Source organism: Anopheles nili, chromosome 3, assembly GCF_943737925.1.
Source record: "Anopheles nili chromosome 3, idAnoNiliSN_F5_01, whole genome shotgun sequence".
Lineage (NCBI taxonomy): Eukaryota > Metazoa > Arthropoda > Insecta > Diptera > Culicidae > Anopheles > Anopheles nili.
The window spans coordinates 10,257,704-10,278,756 of NC_071292.1; the positions used below are offsets into that span (position 1 = coordinate 10,257,704).

The 21,053-nt window shown below is 50.7% G+C and overlaps 2 protein-coding genes across 2 annotated transcripts; one reads left to right on the forward strand and one right to left on the reverse strand.

The window, feature by feature from the left end:
• The first annotated feature begins 3,582 nt into the window (after nucleotides 1-3,582).
• Nucleotides 3,583-20,426, forward strand: LOC128725574 (dual 3',5'-cyclic-AMP and -GMP phosphodiesterase 11-like). Its single transcript, XM_053819328.1, has 16 exons — nucleotides 3,583-3,643; nucleotides 4,872-5,031; nucleotides 5,158-5,490; nucleotides 7,316-7,547; nucleotides 7,632-7,774; nucleotides 10,452-10,602; nucleotides 14,396-14,551; nucleotides 16,039-16,239; nucleotides 16,309-16,470; nucleotides 16,529-16,687; nucleotides 16,756-16,932; nucleotides 16,996-17,360; nucleotides 17,443-17,631; nucleotides 17,701-17,923; nucleotides 17,994-18,077; nucleotides 18,145-20,426. The coding sequence occupies exons 1-16, from the start codon at nucleotides 3,583-3,585 to the stop codon at nucleotides 18,688-18,690; spliced, it is 3,342 nt and encodes a 1,113-aa protein (XP_053675303.1). The 3' UTR covers nucleotides 18,691-20,426.
• LOC128725575 (CD63 antigen-like) lies at nucleotides 11,040-12,793 on the reverse strand. The gene is made up of 4 exons (XM_053819329.1): nucleotides 12,577-12,793; nucleotides 12,172-12,360; nucleotides 11,926-12,096; nucleotides 11,040-11,855 (listed from the first exon to the last, which is right to left on the reverse strand). The coding sequence occupies exons 1-4, from the start codon at nucleotides 12,655-12,657 to the stop codon at nucleotides 11,448-11,450; spliced, it is 849 nt and encodes a 282-aa protein (XP_053675304.1). The 5' UTR covers nucleotides 12,658-12,793; the 3' UTR covers nucleotides 11,040-11,447.
• Nucleotides 20,427-21,053: the final 627 nt, after the last annotated feature.

Here is a 21,053-nt window from a genome sequence, read left to right on the forward strand (position 1 = left end):
GAGGCAAAAGGCTCCTTGGAAGCCCAAGGACTCCCGATGGAGCCTGCGTTCGGGTGATTGATTTATCGTTGCGTTATAAATAATCCACAAGATCCACGTGTACGACACGGAACAGAACGATCGTTATTGGCTGTCGGTTAATGTGGCGGGTGCGATGGATGCATATCTCTCTTGGGAACGGCGTTTACAGTGTCTCAAAAAGGCCGTGTGTGTTCACTTTTTTTGCCGCTTCGTACCCGATAGAACTATGACAGCGAAGACGAGCGCCATATCAACCAACCGGGGCCGAATGGCGCGAATATTCGCGTCGTGTAAAAACAAGGCCTTAGCGCCGCTTCACAGGCAATTTTCCTAATGGATGTTTTTCCTCCGTGCGCTTTTCTAACCATCGGATGCCTTCTAACACATCTGTATCGCTTCATCACTGTGGCAGGGCGCGTTTCATGCCCCCCAAAGCAAGAATAGCCGCACGATGGCGTCGCGGTGCGCGATTGCTAATATTTATTGCAGAATTATCCGGTCCGATCATCTCGAGTGCGGAGGCGATTAGGCACAACTTTTCGAGAAGTCATCGAGATTGATGAAATGGTGGGTGAGTGGGTGGATGAGTGGTTGTGTGCGTCCGGGAGAGAAAAAAAGCCACCTCCACCTCCGAAACAAACAAGTTCATTCGCCCGAAAGGACATCATCATGTTGGGCGTGATGAAGAAACTAAGATGAAACAGACACACTGAGAATGCGATGAAAATGTCACCCTTCACATTTCACTCCCCTTTTGACCCGCATTCCACCCATTTTCCGGGTGGTGGGATGCCTGCATCTGCTCGGTGCCGTTTCTTATCCTTTTTCTTTGCTTTACCGCACAACAATAAAAGCCACGAGCGCCTAACCGTAACGTCCTTCCGGTTGCGCTGCGATTCATTGTTGCCGATCCCGTATGCCATCCCTTATCATGCGCGTTTCCACGAAACCGCGTCTGCTCCGGACGCGATGATTTTCCGCGATGGTCAATCGTGACCTCGCAGACACCGACACGTGCATTCCAGTAAGGGGGCGATGGTGCTTTGATCCCACTTCTCGCTCCCAAAACAGGACACGTCTCGTTCCGGCAACATCAACATCGTCCGGTTGTGTCCGATTCCCCGAGATTCATCACCACCGGCGTGACCCGTGGGTGGGTGAAGGTTTGCATGATAAAATGTTGCCCTCGTGGTGTCCTGGGACGCCGGCGACATCGTGGGTGCGGCAGACATGGAGCCTGATTACGAGTGGATTAATAAAAGGGCGACTTTCGTACGAACGCTGACGAGTCGACGGATCGGCGAACGGACGCAGCCATTTTCACTGGACGCAGCCAGCTTCGCCATACACCTCGCAGAATTCAATCTTCGCTTATCGCGGGCATCGAAGCATGTGTAGCTTTTCTTCCGTTTTCTTTTTGTTTTCGTTTGTCTCTTTAACAAATGTGCCAACAGCGCACAGAATAAATTGTGCGACATTTCCGCTTCATTTGTTCGCTCGTGCTCCATCGAGATGGGAGCTGTTTCAGCGGAACTCTTTCACATGGTGACGACCCTGAAAGGCCCCACCCAATGCATACAATTATCGGCGACGTTCTTTGCTTCCGTCCGCTCACTCCCTCATTCCTCTAAGAGGAGTTCCTCGAGTGTTTGATCTCCACCACCCCCTGCGGAGATCTCCATTTAAACAATTTAATCAGCGGCAGATGAAGATCTTCGCTGTGTCATCAATGCGCTTTGATCAAATTGATTCCCCCTGGTCTCCCGGGCGAAAGGCTTCCGTGAATTACACACCCCACGTTCCGAGTGCCATCGGTGGCACACACAAAAAAAAACGAGAGACAACCGAGAAGCACGAAATCGTCCAACCAACGACCACCCGCAATGGTCGCGGATCGATCGCTTCGTCGTGTCCTTTGGCGAGGGGTTTGCATGGAATTTCACTTTCGCAACTCACACACACGCGCACACACGCACACATTCGCGGTCGTGACTGTCCAAGGCGGGGTGGGGGCCACTGGAAAGGCGCTCGAGCGAACCGCATACTAATGAACGCGAGATCATCGTGCACTGTAACAGTGGCGGATTGCCATAAAAGCCATAATGTTCCCGAGTCATTCCCTTCCCAAGGCAACCATTTGGGGCGCGAGACGTTAATAGCAAGCGTGGCCGTTTTTGCTTTTGCCCACCCCCAACTGTCCACCAGCGTCTTACGTTTGCTTCTTCTTTTTCTGCTTCCTCCTCCTCACACTGCCTGCCATTTATCGCACGAACTAACAATCGCACTTCCAATCCACCCTTGAGACGTGCCGGAGTGCGAGAGAGCGAGAGAGCGAGAGAGGGAATCATGTCATAATCTATCCTTCCCTTCCACCACCCACCCACCCCGTGCTTTCCGCCAATCATCAGTTTTTGGGGCACGCCATCATAAATCGAAAATTTAAGTACCGGCCACGCAAAGTCCGCCCGCCCATCGTGGTGGCGTTTCGATCACCCAATCGGCCACTGGCAAAGTAATGGCGCCATCGCCCCGCTCTGTGTGTGGCAGCCGACGGTAAGTGGCTTTTCGATAATGTCTCTCACTCCACCCCCACCCCCACATCGGGAGGCATGGCGAAGTTTGTCACTGTCGCTCAATCCTTATCGGGCGGACGTCGGCCACCAGGCGGCTCCATTAAGCTCCATTAAAGGAGGAAATGCATCGCGTGCGGGTGGACTATCAATCCGCTTCGCTCACCCGCCCGCGGTTTGAAAAATGCACCACAACTTCCGAACTTTGCGTGCGTCTGGCCACCGTGGCCACCGTGGCCACCGGGTGGTTGATTGACAAGGATCGCTTCGTCCGGCGTTGTGCTGGCGTTTTGGTTAATTTATTTGTGCTTCGACCGATAATGCCCGACCGGCATGAAACACGCCGTAAATGAAGCTCCCCCGACCGGTTGGTGTTGTTGAGGTCGATCGTGTGTACACGATAGCCGCAGGATGGTTGTATCTGACGGACTCGAGACGTGTCCTTATTACTTCCCGTCCTTATCTGAAGGACGTGAGCGTTTGAAACCTGTACTTAGCTTGCGTATGTCAGTGATGTCCGGTCGGGGGTTTTAACCAGTTCGTTTACCACCCGAACGCTACAGCTGCCTGGCCGTTTCGCATCGTGTTCGCGTTCGAAAAAGCACCGGAACCAGCCCAGTGACACTATAGACGGTTCGACACACGGCACACCGGGAAAAGTGAACCACGAATCTCGACGAGCGCGTGAAGCGAACGGGGCAGTGCGTGCCGTGTGGCGTGTGTGTCCCACGACCGAGATCGAATGTGTGGGTAAAATGAAGTGCCATTGGTATTGCGCCGCGTCGAACACTGTCACCGAACGCCGTCGCAGTAGAAGAACCGCCGGAAGGAGCAGTTGGGCGCGTAAACCGAAGCCAAAGCCCGGTCGTGATCGGGGACGCCCAGCAGCACATCCGGTTAGCTGTGGTAGTCGTCGCGTAGTCTACCGCTCGGGAGCAGTGCCACCGGAAACGGACCCAGCTTCCTGCCATCGCCGAAACAAGGGGCCCTGATGGGCCAGGGTGCTAGCATGTGTCGTTTCAATGGTTGTCGTTACAAGCGAAACAAGCAAGGTAATTTCCGCTAATCTTTACCGCCTGGCCGGTGCTCCTGGTGGGTCGAGAGTGATCGTAACAAAAAAAAGCGATCGTAAATTACAGTTTACCGGTGACGGTGTGGCTTTCGGAGCGTACATCCGTTGGTCAGCCTGGCCGGTCAGGCTCTCGAGCAAGCGAGGGCGAATAATCCGGCGAACAAACCGTATCCGGATTGAACCAAAACCTGGCAATCTCAGGGCGTTTCTTCTGCATCCTACCAGCACCGAAGCCAGGAAGGTTGTCTAAATTGGATCCTTCGAAATTCACTTCGACCACGCGCTTTATTGATGCTTGTTTTTCCGCCCATTTCATCTCGACTTTCGGTTTTCCCTGCCCTCCAGGGAAAACAATGGCGATTGCAAGCGCGACCGAGCACCTGAGCAAACCACGCGCTCTGATGGGTTTGGGTTTCGCTTTCGACATGAACCGTCAGAACCTCCAGTTCGGCTACAAAGCGCGTGCCTCTTTTGCGGAATCATTTTCCCAGCAACGTTTTTCCGGGCGAGCTATGCAAATTCACCTCCGCCAAAACACAATATTATGCCGGTAATGGTTGAACGATGGAGGGCATCGGGTTTTCTTGGTGCATTCGAGAAAGCACGCATCCTTGCCACAAACTACCGGCTGCTGTTGGCTCAGATGATAAGGCATTTATCTTATTCTCAACCCATCTGTGTGTGTGTGCTATGCTTTAGAGCATGGCTAGCCTTTACTATCCCGTACGATGGACGTTTAGGGCGTTTCTAGTAGCTGAACTGGTGTTTTTCGACAGGACAGGACCACCGAATGTAGTATTTTCTCGTCCTTCCGCTTCGATAAGCTCGAGTTCGTCCTCGAACACCCCAAACAGAAACCCACACCAGGCGCTTGTTGCCTGTGGAACAAAAAAAGGAAGGAATTAAAAACACTCCCACACCTCGCAAAGCTTGCTGGCAAAATGGAACCTGCCAGTTTCTTCACCACCACCCACCCAGTATGGGTCTCATATTCATTTATCATACACACGCATTACACGATGAAGCTGGGACGTTTTCAGGAGGTCAACGGGGTTATCTCGCGAGGAACTCGCCCCTTTTCGTCGCAAAAATCGCTTAATCAAGTTAGGCAATTCCGGAACCGGGCCGCCATACTTACACGCCTTACCGCCCCCTCTCTTCGTTTGCTTTCTTTTTCCTCTTCCCGTGGCTCCTTGTGGCTTCAGCAGGACTGCACTTGCGCAGCATAGAGGAGCCCCAGAGCAGGATGCCCACCGAGCAGGGGGGCACAGTGGGGCTCGATACTACGTTGGGCTCTCGTGCTGGTGTCCCCCTGCCGCTACAGCTTCCACCACACAGCAACCTGCACCATCATCACCACCACAGCCTGCACCACCACACCAGCAGTGGCAGCGGCACCAGCAACACCAGTCCCAGTGGCGGTGGCGGAGGCAGTAGTGGCACCGGCGGCACCAGCGGCCATCATCCTCACCATCACCTGCATCATGTCCACAGCGCCAACAACAACCACCACCATCATCATCATCATCATCATCAACAGCAGCAGCAGCAACAGCAACAAGGCTCGTCGGGTCAGCACGGTGGCGCGTGTCCTGGACCGGGTGGATATGACGCCGAATTCGCCCGTATGGAGTCGTGGTTGGACGAGAACCCGGAGTTTGTGCAGGATTACTTCATCCGGAAGGCGACACGGCACATGGTGGATGGGTGGTTGGTGTCCCACGCGACACCGGTCACTACGGCGGCCAGTAGCGTTGATTCGCCGACACACGGCTCCAATCAACCGAGCTCGTCACGGGGTGGTTCTGGCGCGACAACCCCCGTCAGGTAGGTGTAAACCCCCTATTTTCCACCGAAAGCGCCCCCTGGTGGTGGGCGCACGATGCACAAATTAGTTATCTGCCGCCACGCGAAAACGCGCACGGTCGTGGTCGTGTTTATCAAACTCGTTAGAGCGCCCTGACCTAGCCCTGACCTTCCGCCCCATTTGTACTCCTTTTTTGTTTCTGTTTTTTTTTTTCCTTTCGCAGGGTTGTTTGAGGTCGGGGGCCACGATATCTCGATCAAGGGGGGTTTCGTTCGGGAAGGTGTGTAATGAAACCACCCGGTGGGACCGAACTTCGCTGGTCGGGAAAACTGGCCGGGTGGTTTGGCATGAATATTCATCAGTGGTGAACCTCACGCTGGAGGTCGGGGTCACCCGGGGATATAAGAATGTATGCACACATACGCAAAGGGTGTGAGTGAGCCCACCCAAAGGGACCACTGGCACCGGCGTTTGATGACGACGAGTAGAGACACTAAATGGCTGTCGGAGGACCTCAAAATATGGTCTCGAATTCACCTCGGCGTCGTCGGTGGAGATCTGGACCTTTGTTTTATCTTTCAATTCACGCATCCCTTTGGTCAACCCTTACGTTGAGCCACAAACTATGTGGTTTAGGGTTTGGAAATCCACCAACCTGTGTACCCTGGGGTGTAAACATTGCAATACGACAGCCCGTATTGTAAAAGAAATTGCAGAAAACACAAAACACCTCTTATCAGCATAACCAGACCGGTTCGGTCGCTGGCAGACAGAAAGGGCAAGGCCCTTTGGGCATGCCAACGCAGGGCACTTCAAACGCCAATTACATCCGCCAATCGTTGCACATAATTTGTTCGCATTGTACCGTTGCCAATCCGGTTCCCCCACTCCTCCTCCTCTCTCTCTCTTTGGCCAGATGCTAATTAATCGAAAACGATGGCGGACACATCAATCGACCCGGCTTTAGTCGCCGACGTCGCCCCGACTGGCATCGGGTCACATACATTCCAATTACGCTGGGGAACGTATCTCACGTTTTTTTTTTCGTTCTATTTCCGGTTTAACGATACCTCCCCAACAGGCAGGGGGTCCAACATGGGACCGCGTTTGTCACCTGGCCACCAGGCGTATTTTATTTCGGCTCAGCGAAACCGCGAATCAACCGCCTCCGGCCGAATTGGCCACAATCGAACGCTTTCACCTTCGATAAAGGTTAATTGAAATGATTGATTTTTTTTTCCTACCTCTTCTTCTTCATCTTCCTTTTGTGGGCCACCGCTGGTCGAGGTCTCGTTCTGCTTCGGGGTCGCTTTTTTGGCCCAACTCCAACGGGCCAATTACGTCGGGGAAGCAAAAGATGTGGGCGCGTGTTTTTTCCCCCATTTTTTTGTTGCAATCGGCGCTCGGATGCGCGCCCCAATAAAACAAACCCAGTGAACCCTTCCACAACGAATCTGGACCCCTCTAAAAATATCGGTCCCAAAGCTGGATTGAAAATTGACCTGAAAAAAGTCAAACCGCTCTAGAGCTTGCTAGAGGGAACGATAAAAAGTGCCAAATAAAGTTCGAATGCAGGTATTGTACGATCTGTGGGGGGTCTTCTATACGTTTTTTTTTCTTATTTTGGCACCGCAACACCCGAAGAAGGTTTATTTTTGGGTGGTCTTTGAAGTTTATGTTGCGTCTTTGGGCAGATACCTGACAGGGGCAAAAAGCCCCAGTCCATTCGTTTTGCAGCGCGTCCGTGTTGATTTATTGGCCCAGCGATGGTGGATTCGAATTTAATTACATTTCCATTTTTAATTATGTTCCCACGATTGATCACGTCTTCTTATCTCCACGCAGAAAAATATCAGCCCACGAGTTCGAACGGGGCGGCCTCCTGAAGCCCATCGTCAACACGATCGATGGTACGCCGACTTTCCTGAGCATCAGCCCACAAAACGAGTCCTCCGTCATCGGAACGGCCCAATGCTGCCCGAATGGGGTCGCCTACTGTGGAGCAAATCTGCGACCTCTTCGGTTATCCCGCAACGAGCTGAAACAGCTGGATGAGCGCGAGCTAATCTTTGAATTGGTAAGAGGATTTTATCAACACGACGAAACTCGTGCTCGGTGAAAAATTAACTCCCATTTTCTTTCGATTTTTCGCATCACACAGGTGAAGGATATTTGCAACGATCTCGACGTGCGCTCGCTGTGCCACAAAATCCTGCAAAACGTGTCAATTCTGCTGAACGCCGATCGCGGTTCACTGTTCCTGGTACAGGGCAAAAGTACCTGCGGTGGCGACAATACCAAAAAGTATGTATCGCGAGAACGAAATCCTGCCGTCGCACGTCATTATTTCTTTCCTGCGTATGCCATTGAACGCGTGGGTGCCGTTTTGTTTGAATTTCCCTCGAAAAGAAAGTGACAGTGTTACCAGCCCGGTATCGTTGGTGTCAACCGAAAGCTCGGAAGTACCTCAGGCATAAATTGGAAAACCTATCCATTTTCAACTTCAGCTCACTTTTCTCGTTTTTTACCCCCATTTCGATTGAACTCGCAAACGGGGAAATGGACTGGATCGCTGCCACCGCACGGGAACGTGATCGGATGACGCACCGAGCGTGTAGAATTCCGGGAATTTCTATTTTCAACGCGAACGCTAACGCACCCGTCCGCCCGCTCGTGGATGCATTTCTCAATTAGCGAACGGATTATGTTTCATTACTTGTAATCATGCGCCCGTCCCGACAGTCGAGTACCGTGATGGTACATGTTTACCTTCAACAACCCGAAGGCACAATGTCACGACGGTTGCAGCACCGCGTGGTTTCCGGCGTGGGCAGGATATGGTGCCACTTAGCACCCAATGGCTGGAAGACACGCGCGCAGCAGCACAATGCATGGTTGACAATTTACGATGATGTTTTGCCGTTTCCGTGGAAACACTCCTGACAGGCAGTTTCGGAAAATGGGCGCCAAATACTTTCGCTTTCGTGGAAAGCAATCGCACATTTCACCTCGCAGAGGAAAATGCGCTCCACATCGTTAATTACTGAGCAGTCGAGTCAGTGCTGAAAGCGTGCTGTTTAAAAGTAGTCAGAAAAAAAGACAAAATTTCATCAAGAGGACGATTTAGCTGGCTTCCCATCCGGGCACAAGAGCACATTGCTGGGGCATTGTCAAAAAGTTTGAAAGTGTAATGAAACGAACTCACTCACTAGAAAGGATGTGTGATGACAGCCACTTCACTGTAGAAAGTATCTTTTCGTCAGTCGAAAGTTGCTCATGTGCTCTTGATGCCTTTTAGTGAAGCAAAACTGTACCATTTAAATAACGAACGAGCTTTTAAAGCGCGCTTAATTCATGATCTTGTGCATTAAATGTGGAATTCAGCAGTACAATCAAGTAAATTTGTGTGACGCGTCAGTTTTGCTGGTAAACTCCGCGTAGTAGGCTAAACCATTTTCCAGGATACATTTTCGGCCTGCTTGATTGCGTTACTCACAATAACGCGCAATCCTTATCTAATCAGAACCCGTTTTCATCGTATCCCGTTGATTAATTCCAATCAAATGCAGGCATACAGGTTCGGAGGTTATTTTTGAAAGCTCTTCTATATGGGAGAGAAAGCGTACACCACGCTTCGCCCGTCGGGTGCCACTCGAAGTAATTTATATTTGTGCTGTTACCCGCCAGGCGCTTACACGTGAAGATCGCTCGGTTTTCGTGCTAAGTACACTAGACCCGTGTGGAATTCAATACATTACTTTCACCCGGGAGGAAGGAGAGAGAGAGAGAGAGAGAGAAAGGGAGAGTGCGTCATGTCACACATCCCTGGCGGATAGTCCACCACCCCTAGAAGCCAACGGATCCAAGGGAGCCGTTTATCCACGGCGTTCGAGCAAAGCACACAAACAATCCATCACGAGACATATGATGAACCTTTCGTGAACCGTCAAGTACTGCTCGCTAATGAAAATATATTCAAGACCATTTTTTCCCATTACCCGGGCGCCGGGACACCCTTGTAACGGTGGTGGTGGTGAAACCATTCTCAGTAGCGCCCCGAGCCTGAGTCTGAACGCCGATGAACAACAACAGTCTCTGATTGTCGATCTCCCGCCCGGCCCGTTGCCGGATGTCCTTGATGTTGTGATGGATTTTTTCTCTCACTTCTTCGGGCAGCGCCGCGCGCCTGTTGTTGCTGTGCAGCACCGGACGGACGGACGAATCCTGCGCGACATGTAGAGCGAACCTCCGGTTCCTTTTTCGTCCTGCGGCGCACAACTGCAAAATTCCAAGCGTCGACAGCGTGAAGCGCTTCCTTTTTTTTCCTTGTTGGTTTTGTTCATTATAATTAATGAGATGTTTGCAGCATAAGTAATCAATTTTCATTTGGCAAGCGGCAAGCGCCTGCACGAGACAATGATCGGACAAAGACGCTCGCTTTTGTGTGCACGTGTGGACGTGTGTTCCCGCCAACCCCTCCAGTGGGCCGGAGATGAAAGGATGCGGTTTTGGAAACTGCTCTCGAAATCTAAATTACGTTCCCAGGATCGCTTGCTTCCTGTGGCGAACGTCTCTCTGCCTTCTCTCCTGTGGGGCGTGGTGAACAGCAACGGCGCCTTCAGGCAACGATATTTTATTCATACGCCACGAAACCTCGCCAAAAGTTCACCGGGTTGGCATAATAAATTGCACATGGCGCTGACGCACAACGCTCCTGCACGGTACGAAGGTCGGCTCGGTCGCACTAGCCTGGCAGGACTTTCAATTTCCTGCATGCCTAATGGCCGCATGAAGCCCTCCGCTCGATCATTTATTAATCGGACACAACCAACGAACGCCTCCCGGAACCGATGCAGGATGCAGCTGGTAAAAACAATCCCCAACCCACGCGGGATAATTATACCGGGATAATCCGTAATCCGATTCCAAGCCCCGACGACGCACGACGCCGTGCGAATGATCCGTCTCTGTCTTCTTGCAGATGCTTAGTGTCGAAGCTGTTCGACGTGTGCTCCAACAGCACCCTGGAGGAGATGGAGCAGCAGGACGAGGTGAAGGTGGCCTGGGGTACGGGCATCGCCGGACACGTGGCCGAAAGTGGGGAACCTGTAAATATTCCAGATGCTTACCAGGTGAGTAGCACCCGTCGAACTGTGGGGTTGCGCCAACACACGGGCTCTGTTTATTATGTCGTTCGCTGCATAATTGATGCGCGTTTGGTCGCTAGGCCTAGCGGCACCGAGACTAAAGCGCTCCCGAATCACCAGCAGCAGCAGTAAATCCGAGCGCATTTGTTGTGGCGAGTAGGACCTGTTGATTCAGCTGAACCGCCACGGATAAGAAGGGGTAGCTTTGTTAGCCAGCTCTCGGGCTCGGAGACGAGGGTTCGGTTAGCAATTCCATGGCCATGGAAAATTTATTAGCCGTGCTGAAACCCAATTAGAATTAATTCTCCTAGATCAACGATGGTGGTCGCCTGTGAACGATGGTAGCGTGGCAGGGAATGGCATGAGAAAAGCTCATTCCTTGCGTTTCCGTGCTCAATTTAATGAAAGGTCGTTTTGGAGGCTTGCAGGGTTTTATTTTACGCTTGTTTTATGAGCCTCATCAGCTGCATAAGTAATCCTTTTATAGAGATATTTTACTGGGGATTTTTTTTAAGCAAAAACTTTCCTGTGCTAATGAAGTTGCACATGAATAGCATAACAGCTAGCTTTTATCGTTCCACACCAGATGGCGTTGGAACTTTTTCCTACGCCTACTTGACCCAATTAATAATCCGCTGGAGTGAAAGGAGTCTTCGATGGCTCTAATTGGATACACTTAACATAATATTTATTCATCACGAAGATCATACACTACATGCCAGTGCAATACAGATAACCGCTCCGGGTCGAAGCAAAGAGGTAAAGCATAAAGGGCTGGATTCCCGCCGGGTACGGTTTCGGTGGCGCTCTAAAAGCGTAGCGATCACTCTTTAGTTGACGCTAGGGCAAGTCGGAAGATACTTATCCGGGTCAACGCTACCATCCGACTTCTCCATGCCGGTGTAGTGCGGCTTGGTCATGATGCCGAGGCTCTGATGCAGATGCCAACGTCGGGTCGCTCGCAGAGTCTTTGCACGTCGGATCGCAGTAGCAAGCATGAACGCACATACAGCTCCCAACACCTGCACGAAGGCAACGGCCACCGTACCAGTTGCGATCAGTACCGAACCCTGCGAGATGAGCCATGATAGACGCGCGTAACAGCCGAACTCGCGTGGTCTGCATTCTCCATCGATCGGAACCTCCGAGCAGCAGGTCTCCGGGTATTCCATCACCAGTCCGTTAGAGGGCAAATACTGAGCCCAATCAGCGTATCCGTCCACACCACAACATTCAAGCTGGAAAAGCGATTCAAACGATGAACACTGCCGCTTGGTAACTAGCGTGACCTTCTTATCCAATACTCACTGTGTTCTGGAGCGTATCGATGGGATTATGATAGCCCTCCTGCTCCTTGTAGTCAGCCATGGAGTCGAAGATTTTCTGACGAACCATCTGCTCGACCTGACCGCGCATCACAAACGCTGCGATGGCGGCGGACAGCTGCAGTATGAACACGATCAGCAGCAACGCACCGTACTACGGAGGTCCAGAAGTATACGAATTTATCCTTCAAGAAGCTCCCAAACTGAGGCATTATCCTGTGCTACTTACAATATTGATCATGACCGTGCTCTCCTTGAGAGCTCCGACGCACCCGAACAAGGCGATCACCATGAGAATGATGCCAACGGCGATCAGCAGATTCGGCGGCACGAAGAAGTGCGAATCGATAAAGTTCTGGAAGTCATCGAAGAGGTTACCGATGGCAACGGCCATCGACAGAAGCAGCGCCGCCACTACCTGTGTTGGGAAAAGGAAGAAATACTCTTCAGTGAGGAAGCTTTTGCGCCTATGACTAATGTTCAGCCCGATAAACGCAGGCACATACGATAAAGCAGATAACGAGCCATCGATTCGTGCTGTGTTGCTCAAAAATGATATGCACTAAACCTCGAGAACGCAGTAAATTTGAACATGATGGAGCTCAACCCATATAGAAGTGTCGCAAATACTCACAGCAAACGTGATGCTGATGACGAAGATCATGTACTTCACACACTTCATGCTCATATTGAGCTCGTAACGTTCCGACACCATCCTGCTGCACTTTTTTTTTGCGTGTGAATAATCCCGAATCTCTTACAGAATGCAAGTGCAGTTCCCGTTTCCCAAACCTAATACACAACCGCCCTAACTCGGGCAGCTTTTCTACCGTCTTCGTTCGAGGTTTTCAGTGGCCAAACTAAAACGCAAATGGTGTCACAACTTTAGCCCGACCGTGAGCCGTACACTCGACGAGATACTCGCTATCTTATCAATCGGCAAACAATGAAATAACCTACCCACCGTTAAACTGCGACGGTGGCCACAACCACCAGCACACTTGTGGTTTGTCTTTGATTGTGAGGGGGGATTTTTTTCCTTCAGAATGTTTCATCATACCAACCCGACATCGTAGCAAACGATCGCTTTCAGAGAACTAGCACACCAGGAATGCCCGTGCGCGACCAAAAAGATCGATGCGGCCAGATTAGATCCATATCGGTAGGGGCATCGGTATATGTGAAATGCCAGCTACACTTCTGGAACCGGAAAACCATATGGCTGAGACCGAGTACTCGAAAAGCCTGATGTTGCTCGATTTTCTATTTGGTCTTCCTCGACAGAAGGTGCAATCTCAAGTAGACCTGACGCTAAACCCACATATAAATAGCTAACTGCAATCTGTAAAGTGCTGTTACAATCCCGATTTGCAAAACCACCGCAGATCAGTTATGACTCATGGATGGTGCTGATATAAATGCTAACTTTATTTCGCGGTGTCTGTGGGTGGGTAGCCTTTATCGGGCTAACCCTCGTTTGCTGGTAATGTGTTTGTATGCCTTTCAGGGAGAGTAATGATAAAACGAGCCCCATGTAAGCTCCGGAAGGTAGTCTCTCGAAGCACCAGCCGATCCGCAATTTCATGGAAAAAGCATTTAAATACTACTCTGTAGCCAGACAGCAATGACGGAAGAAAAACAAAGTCCAGTGAAACATAATTTCACCGTTGCGATGCTTTGACCATCACAAAGCACCATTCATAGTGCTGTTAGTCAGTTTTGAAACGCAACCATATTTCTCCTTCATTTCCATTGGTTGCTTTATAGGAAATGGTTCGACTAATAATAGGTCGACTGTTACAATTCCCCGAAAAGCGAATCCGCTGAATAACGCTTAAATTAGAACCCGCTGTTCTTGGGAAGAACGACCTGCGCACCCGCGTGGTATTGTTTGAATTATTATGTTCGGATATTCGCATTCGCACAAACCCTTCACAAACAGGCCCGGATTCGTTGTCGATTTGTTACTTCCCACCCACTGCATCCGCTTGACCAATGCGGCATGTATGCAAAATGGTACCCCTTGTTAACATGCAAATTATTGTTTGCGGATTGAAGCCCACCACATTTGAGAATTGCAGCTGTAATTTTCTATCCCTAACTGGGTTCAGTGGTACGTGAACGTGAACGAGGATACCGGGCAGCTATTGATCCTAATCCCCTTACGTTAATGCGTAAATTGCAATTCAGGGCGAATATTCAAGCGAAGGGATACGGAATTCGATTCCACTGGGAAATCCTTCAACGCTTCACTTACGCGGATACCGCGGGTGGTATTAAAACTTGTGCGCATTGTGCGATTTTCCTTCACCCGCTTCGAGGGCCATTGAAAGTGTTTTATGTTTCACGCTGTCGAGGGAGCACGCTGGCATGTGCTACGATTTATGATTAACATTTCGCTGCGTTTCTTTCTCTCTCTCTCTCTCTCTCTTGCACTCTCGGTGTACTTTCAGGATGAACGTTTCAACCGGGAAATCGATGTACAAACTGGCTACCGTACAAAAGCGCTGCTCTGCATGCCAATCAAGGACGCGTCCGGGGACGTGGTCGGAGTCGCGCAAGTGATAAACAAACAGGGTGATCAGTGCTTTAGCACGGCGGATGAAAAGGTAAGCATTAGAGGGCATTCGGTGGCATTGCGGAAATGGTGGCGGAAATCCCTAGCCCTTTCACCGTGCCGTCCGCAAGGAACTTTGGTCCGATGACTGATGGTGAACGTGCCGTATGGCTTGCCGCAGCCGGAATTCGCTAGCTTTTAATTATGTTTCCCATCCATCAAACGACCGGTTCGCGGACGGAGGACGCCACATCCCATCGTCGGGTCGAACTTTGATAATCAATTAAAATTAAATCTCCAAAACATGCAAATACTACACACGGCTTGCATGGTGGTGGTAAAACTATTTGCCAGCAAAAACCATTCGATCGGAGGTCATTTCAGTGGCGCTGGATGCAGTGGTTATTCGATTTGGAGAGCAAAAACGAAAGATGATTCTGCATCATTGAAAACCTCGCGATGAGGCATGATTTCCACTCATCAGACCACACCAAAAGCACACATAACCTGAACATGAGACGATTTTTCACACACGAAAGCGAAACACACTTGAAAACGATCTACGCTTTCGAACCGCGCGACATTGGATCGAATTTCGGAACGGGGGTCGTAAATATTTTACAACACTCCGCGCTCAACACCGGACACCAGAGTGCACCCTGGTTCGTGGTTTCTGCCATGTGGAGCATTTTCCACAGTCTGCCTCCAAATGCGCATTTTTCACCGCACAAAAAAAAACATGAGTGACAAAAAATAAAGCACGCACATACACACGCTCGATCTTGGCGAGTCGTGTGGCTCCAATGCAATTCGATTATGGTCTCCCTCGAGCAGGGTGTGAATGCGTACTTTTCGACGGTTCTTGTTGGGTTCCTCCCGGCTCGTAAATTGAAAAGTATGGTACCCCGTTCATGGGAGAAATCATGAAATATTAAAAGCGTATTTTCGCCCCAAAAAGTGTCCCTTTTTTCGATGCTTCCCGCTCACTGGCGGCGCTCACAGCGCAAACCGGACCCTTCTGAAGACAACCCGAATGTGTGGATTAAGCACTCGACACACACTCCCTCACAGGTCAAACGGGGTGGGCTGACCGACGTGCAAGCACGTGAATTGGCAAATTTACACCACTGCGTTGCGTCCGAGCGGAACAGCGTGCGAACGCGAGGGTTCAGGATGAGATTAATGATGGTATTGAGCTTCAGATGGCATTTCGATGGCGGGACTCCGTTCGAGTTCGGAAGGACGACCGCGTGCGCGCGCGGTGAGCGTAATTTATTTGCCGAATGTGCACTCAAAGTGAATATTATGTGCAATTTGTTCGAATGGGGTGTTAAAATCATGTTTTCCATTACACCGACCACCCGATGACCCGACGTTATCGTGGATTCGCCACGTTATTATCCTTCCGTCGGTGGGTGGTTCACGCTAACGAGTACGAGACGTGAGCAAACGAGCGTTGGTTTGATTTCAATTATGGCAACCGCCTTACCACTCGTTCGTTTGTTTGATTGACCGGTTTTTTGGTTGCGTTATTTGCAGATATTTTCCTCCTACCTGCAGTTCTGCGGCATTGGTCTGCGGAACGCGCAGCTGTACGAAAAGTCACAGCTGGAAGTGAAGCGCAACCAGGTGCTGCTCGATCTCGCCCGCATGATCTTCGAGGAGCAGAGCACCATCGAGCATATGGTCTTTCGCATCCTGACCCACATGCAGAGCCTCATACAATGCCAAAGAGTGCAGGTGAGTTCCGGATGTCCAGGACGATGGTCAGTCTCTCACGTAACGCTTTCTTGATCCTCCGTCACGTAGATCTTGCTGGTGCACGAAGCATCCAAGGGTAGCTTCTCGCGGGTGTTCGACTTCGAAGCCAATGATCTCAGCGGAGACGACGGCGATGCTCGCACGAGCCCGTTCGAGTCCCGCTTTCCGATCAACGTCGGAATAACAGGCTACGTGGCAACGACTGGAGAAGTAAGTCATCGAAGTTATCCATCCAACGAAAACCCAGTTACGATTCATTTTATTCCAGACTATGAATATCTGCAACGCGTACGAGGACGACCGGTTCGATCCTAGCGTCGACGAGGGGCTCAACTTCCGTCACAAAACCATCCTCTGCATGGCGATCAAAAATTCTTTAAGTCAAATTATAGGTGTAATACAGCTGATCAACAAATTCGATGATCTTGTGAGTGTTCTTCGGGAAAGTAAAAAGCCCCCACGTTCTTATGCCACTTATGCACTGATTCACCGTAGACTTTTACCAAAAATGATGAAAACTTTGTCGAAGCTTTCGCGATCTTCTGCGGGATGGGCATCCACAACACGCACATGTACGAGAAGGCGATCATCGCAATGGCGAAGCAGAGCGTTACGCTGGAAGTCCTGAGCTACCACGCTTCGGCAACCATCGACGACGCGTACCGGTTACGGGTAAGACGACGTGCAGTTCTTCGAGTCTTGGCTTTCCGATCTCATAACTTCATCTTCCTCCAGCAACTGAAAGTGCCATCGTCAGCGTTCTTCAAGCTGCACGACTTCAAGTTCGACGATCTGACGCTGGATGACGACCACACGCTGAAGGCGTGCATCCGAATGTTCCTGGACCTGGACCTGGTCGAGCGGTTCCACATCGAGTACGAGGTCCTGTGCCGGTGGTTGCTGAGCGTGAAGAAAAACTATCGCAACGTGACGTACCACAACTGGCGGCACGCGTTCAACGTGACACAGATGATGTTCGCGATCCTCACGTCGACCCAGTGGTGGAAGATCTTTGGCGAGATTGAGTGCCTTGCGCTAATCATAGCCTGCCTGTGCCACGATCTGGATCACCGTGGGACCAACAATTCGTTCCAGATCAAGTACGTCGCTTTGTTACGCCAGGCTCTGGCACGGAGCTCGCAAAGCTCACATACGCGTTTGTTTGTTCTCTCCATCTGACAGAGCCTCGTCGCCGCTGGCTCAGCTCTACTCGACGTCAACGATGGAGCACCACCACTTCGATCAGTGTCTGATGATCATCAACAGCCCCGGCAACCAGATACTGTCCAACATGTCCTCCGAGGACTACAGTCGCGTGATACGCGTGCTGGAAGATGCCATCCTGTCCACCGATCTGGCTGTTTATTTCAGGTAACTACCGGGTGGGGATTCTCATGCACCAATCCTCGAAGTAAACGTGTCGGTTTTCGATCCTCGCAGGAAACGTGGAGCCTTTTTGAATCTGATCGAACCAAGCAGCGACATGAACGTCTGGCAAACGGAGGAGCCCAGGTCGCTGCTGCGTGCGATGAGCATGACCGTCTGTGATCTGTCCGCCATCACGAAGCCGTGGGAGATCGAAAAGCGGGTTGCCGATCTGGTCAGCTCGGAGTTCTTCGAGCAGGGTGATATGGAACGGCAGGAGCTAAACATCACACCAATTGTAAGTGGCAACGGTGGGCATAATTTGTGGTTAGAAACCTAACCTTTTTCTTCACAACTCTCCCCCACAGGATATCATGAACCGAGAGAAAGAAGATCAGCTGCCCTTGATGCAGGTTGGCTTTATCGACTCCATATGTATTCCCATCTACGAGGTAGGTTCCTTATACCCGCCAAGGACTCAAGCATGCGCATATTAACCTCTATTCAATTCCCCAACAGGCATTCGCAAACTTATCCGACAAACTAACGCCACTGATCGATGGCGTGCTGGACAACAAGAAACACTGGATCGAGATGGCACAAAGCGCAAAGGAGGCGTACGCCAACAACAACAACATGTGCGAGAACAATAACAACAACAACAACACCCACTGCGCGGACCACGCCGAGGAGAAGGAGGGCGAATGCAAACGCAGCCCGCTGGGATCGCCAGCAAGTAATGGAACCTCGCGTAAGCTCTCCCTTGAACCCGATTGTACTGATAGTGGTCACCACCACAGTATAGGTAGCCAAGAGGCCGGTACGAGCAGTTGTACTACTAGCATAAAGGAGAAGATCGTCGGCCGGCTCGGGGTCGATCTCGCGTCGTCACCTCCGTACGCCGAGAAGCCGTCCTTTCTGGTGGTCGGTCATAAGGGCAATGGAATGGTGCACGGGGACAAGGTGCGGCTCATCCGGTTGTCGTCTTCCGACGGCAAAACGAGTGAACTGGTGCTGGACGAGCAGCAACGGCACACTCCAGACGAGGCGGATCCGGTAGAGTAATAAGCACCGATGGATGCCCGAACCTTCAAACCCAACCAACACCAAACACTTTCTGATGTGATTGCCTTTTTCCCCCTCTCTCCCATTTGCCGTGCGTTTGTGTCGTGCCCCTGACCGACGACCTGCGGCAGGGCATTCGTCGTACACCTGCTTCGTCCTAGTTTTAAGCTGATTTTCCCAACCTGTCTCCGACAACCGAACTGTAGCTGTATCGCATGGACATTCACCTGCATCAACACCTGCGTGCGGATAAGGGGTTCGGTTTTAAATCGGAATCCTGCGTTCGCCACGCGCACATCATTTTATTTGGTAGTGACTCGTAGTAGTGTAAATATGTTAGGCAATTGTTTGTTAATTGTTACAATTTGTACATCCGTACCGGTCCCCTTTTTCCTGTCGTATCCCTGTCGATGTCGGCGCCAATGCACAACTAGCTGTAACGTTTATATCTATTATCGTAAAAATGAGGAAACAACAAACAATCGCAACTTTCGCGCAGTAGAAATCTATTTTAGAATACTTGAACGATTCGTGTGTAAATGGACAACTAGAGAGGAGAAGATGCAACAACAGAAGAAGAAAAAAAAACATGGAACCATAACTTCAGCACTAGTCAGCAGAATAATTTAATGATAGCATTTGGAGTGCTCGGAAAACGAGCGCTTTTTTCCCAGTAAGAAGTAAGAATGAGAAAATATTACGAAACAAAAAAGCAACCTAAAACAAATGGCTCGCAAACCGTCTTATATAACCGCGGAGGAAAGAACAACCCAAACCAAAAGTTAATGATCTTATACACAAAAAAAGCGTTGAACTAAAAGCCCACGCAAAAACTAAAACGAGAGACGCACCGAAGAGACGTAGCAAAAGGAGGGAACCTGTGAGGAGTATTACTTGTTCTATGGACCATTATAATTATGTACTTGTATGAGGAAAACATTGTTATAGTTGTTATGCTTAGGCGAATGATCGGTGTAATCGGTGGCCTCGATCCTTTTGTGCTCCTTTGCCCGCGTTCGATGATTCCTCGAGCGTCGAGGACACCAATGGCGAACACCGCGGGTGCTTAAGTGGAAATTCCTCAACTGCGAGGACTCTAGGGTGCTCGTAATAGATGTGTTTTTCTATGTTTTCGAAACACACGCCGGAAAGCGTTTAGCGATGCGTAGTAAATTATTGTACCCCCCCCCCCCCAACTCCCCCTACCATCCCTCAGAACAAAAGCAACGGTAAACAAAAAAACAACACACGGAAATTCCCAATCGGGCCGTGGCACGGTGTAGCAAGGATTCGTGAGCTCGCGCCCGCGTCCTTAACGCGGTGCCGGCGTAGAACTTTTTCTTCGATGTGTCATCAATTTGTGTGCCCCGTATATCTCGTCGTGAGTTCAATGTATACGTGTGTGTGTGTGTGTGGGTCTGTGGATGTATGTGGACCGTTGCTTGTATGCGGTTGGCTGTGTGAATTTCAGCCATTTTTGTCACCGTCACCCTTTCCAATTCCACGCTTTGATAGTTCCGAGAAACACCAAACCCGTACTCGTACTCATTGTCTTGGCTCAATGGAATCCTTGCGAGTCCTTACAAACATTCACACACACACACACACAACATCATCATGCACACACCAACCCTTGGAAAAAAGGGTGGAATTCTCGGGCCGTACGCGAAAAAACAACCCTTAGCAGCGAAGAAAGGCTTTCAATAAAGTGTACTATTTTCTGAACATGCTGTATACCACAACGAGGCAGGTGTCGTGTTTGAATCACTCATCCGAAAGCGCACAGAAAGAAACAACAGCTCGCATTCGCATCCGAACGATTTTCAAACGGCCCCTGCCGGTGAATGCCCACTGGCGTCATCTGGCGGAAAGGACTCGCAGCACGCGCAGACACGTTGCCGAGGCGAAAGTTTTCCCCGCCGCCTTCGATGCGAGGCAGTAGGCCGTGCGCAGGATCCAACACACGCGCTCCCTTAGCATCAGGTTATTAACTTGTTGATCAAGTTGTCATGGAGCGAGTCCTGTTCCCGCCTGGTTCGAGCCTGGGTCAGCGAATTCGTGCCGTTTCGCTCGTTGCGCTTCGGACTCACCGTGGCTCTCTGACGTGGCGCTTTCGTGGCCGTGTTTCTTTTTTTCCACCCACACCCGCACTCATCATGCTCGCAAAGGACACAGGACACTTATTGCGTTAACCGTCGACCGGTGTCACCGTCACCGGATGCGTGACAAGCGCGCCACACCGCGAGGAAAAGCCCGTACGGTGTGTCAAGCCCACGCATTATGTGCTCTCCCACGGGACGACGGCGCACCATATCCTTCGCACGGTCGGAGTTTGGGAATTACGTCGTGACTCTCTCGTTTTC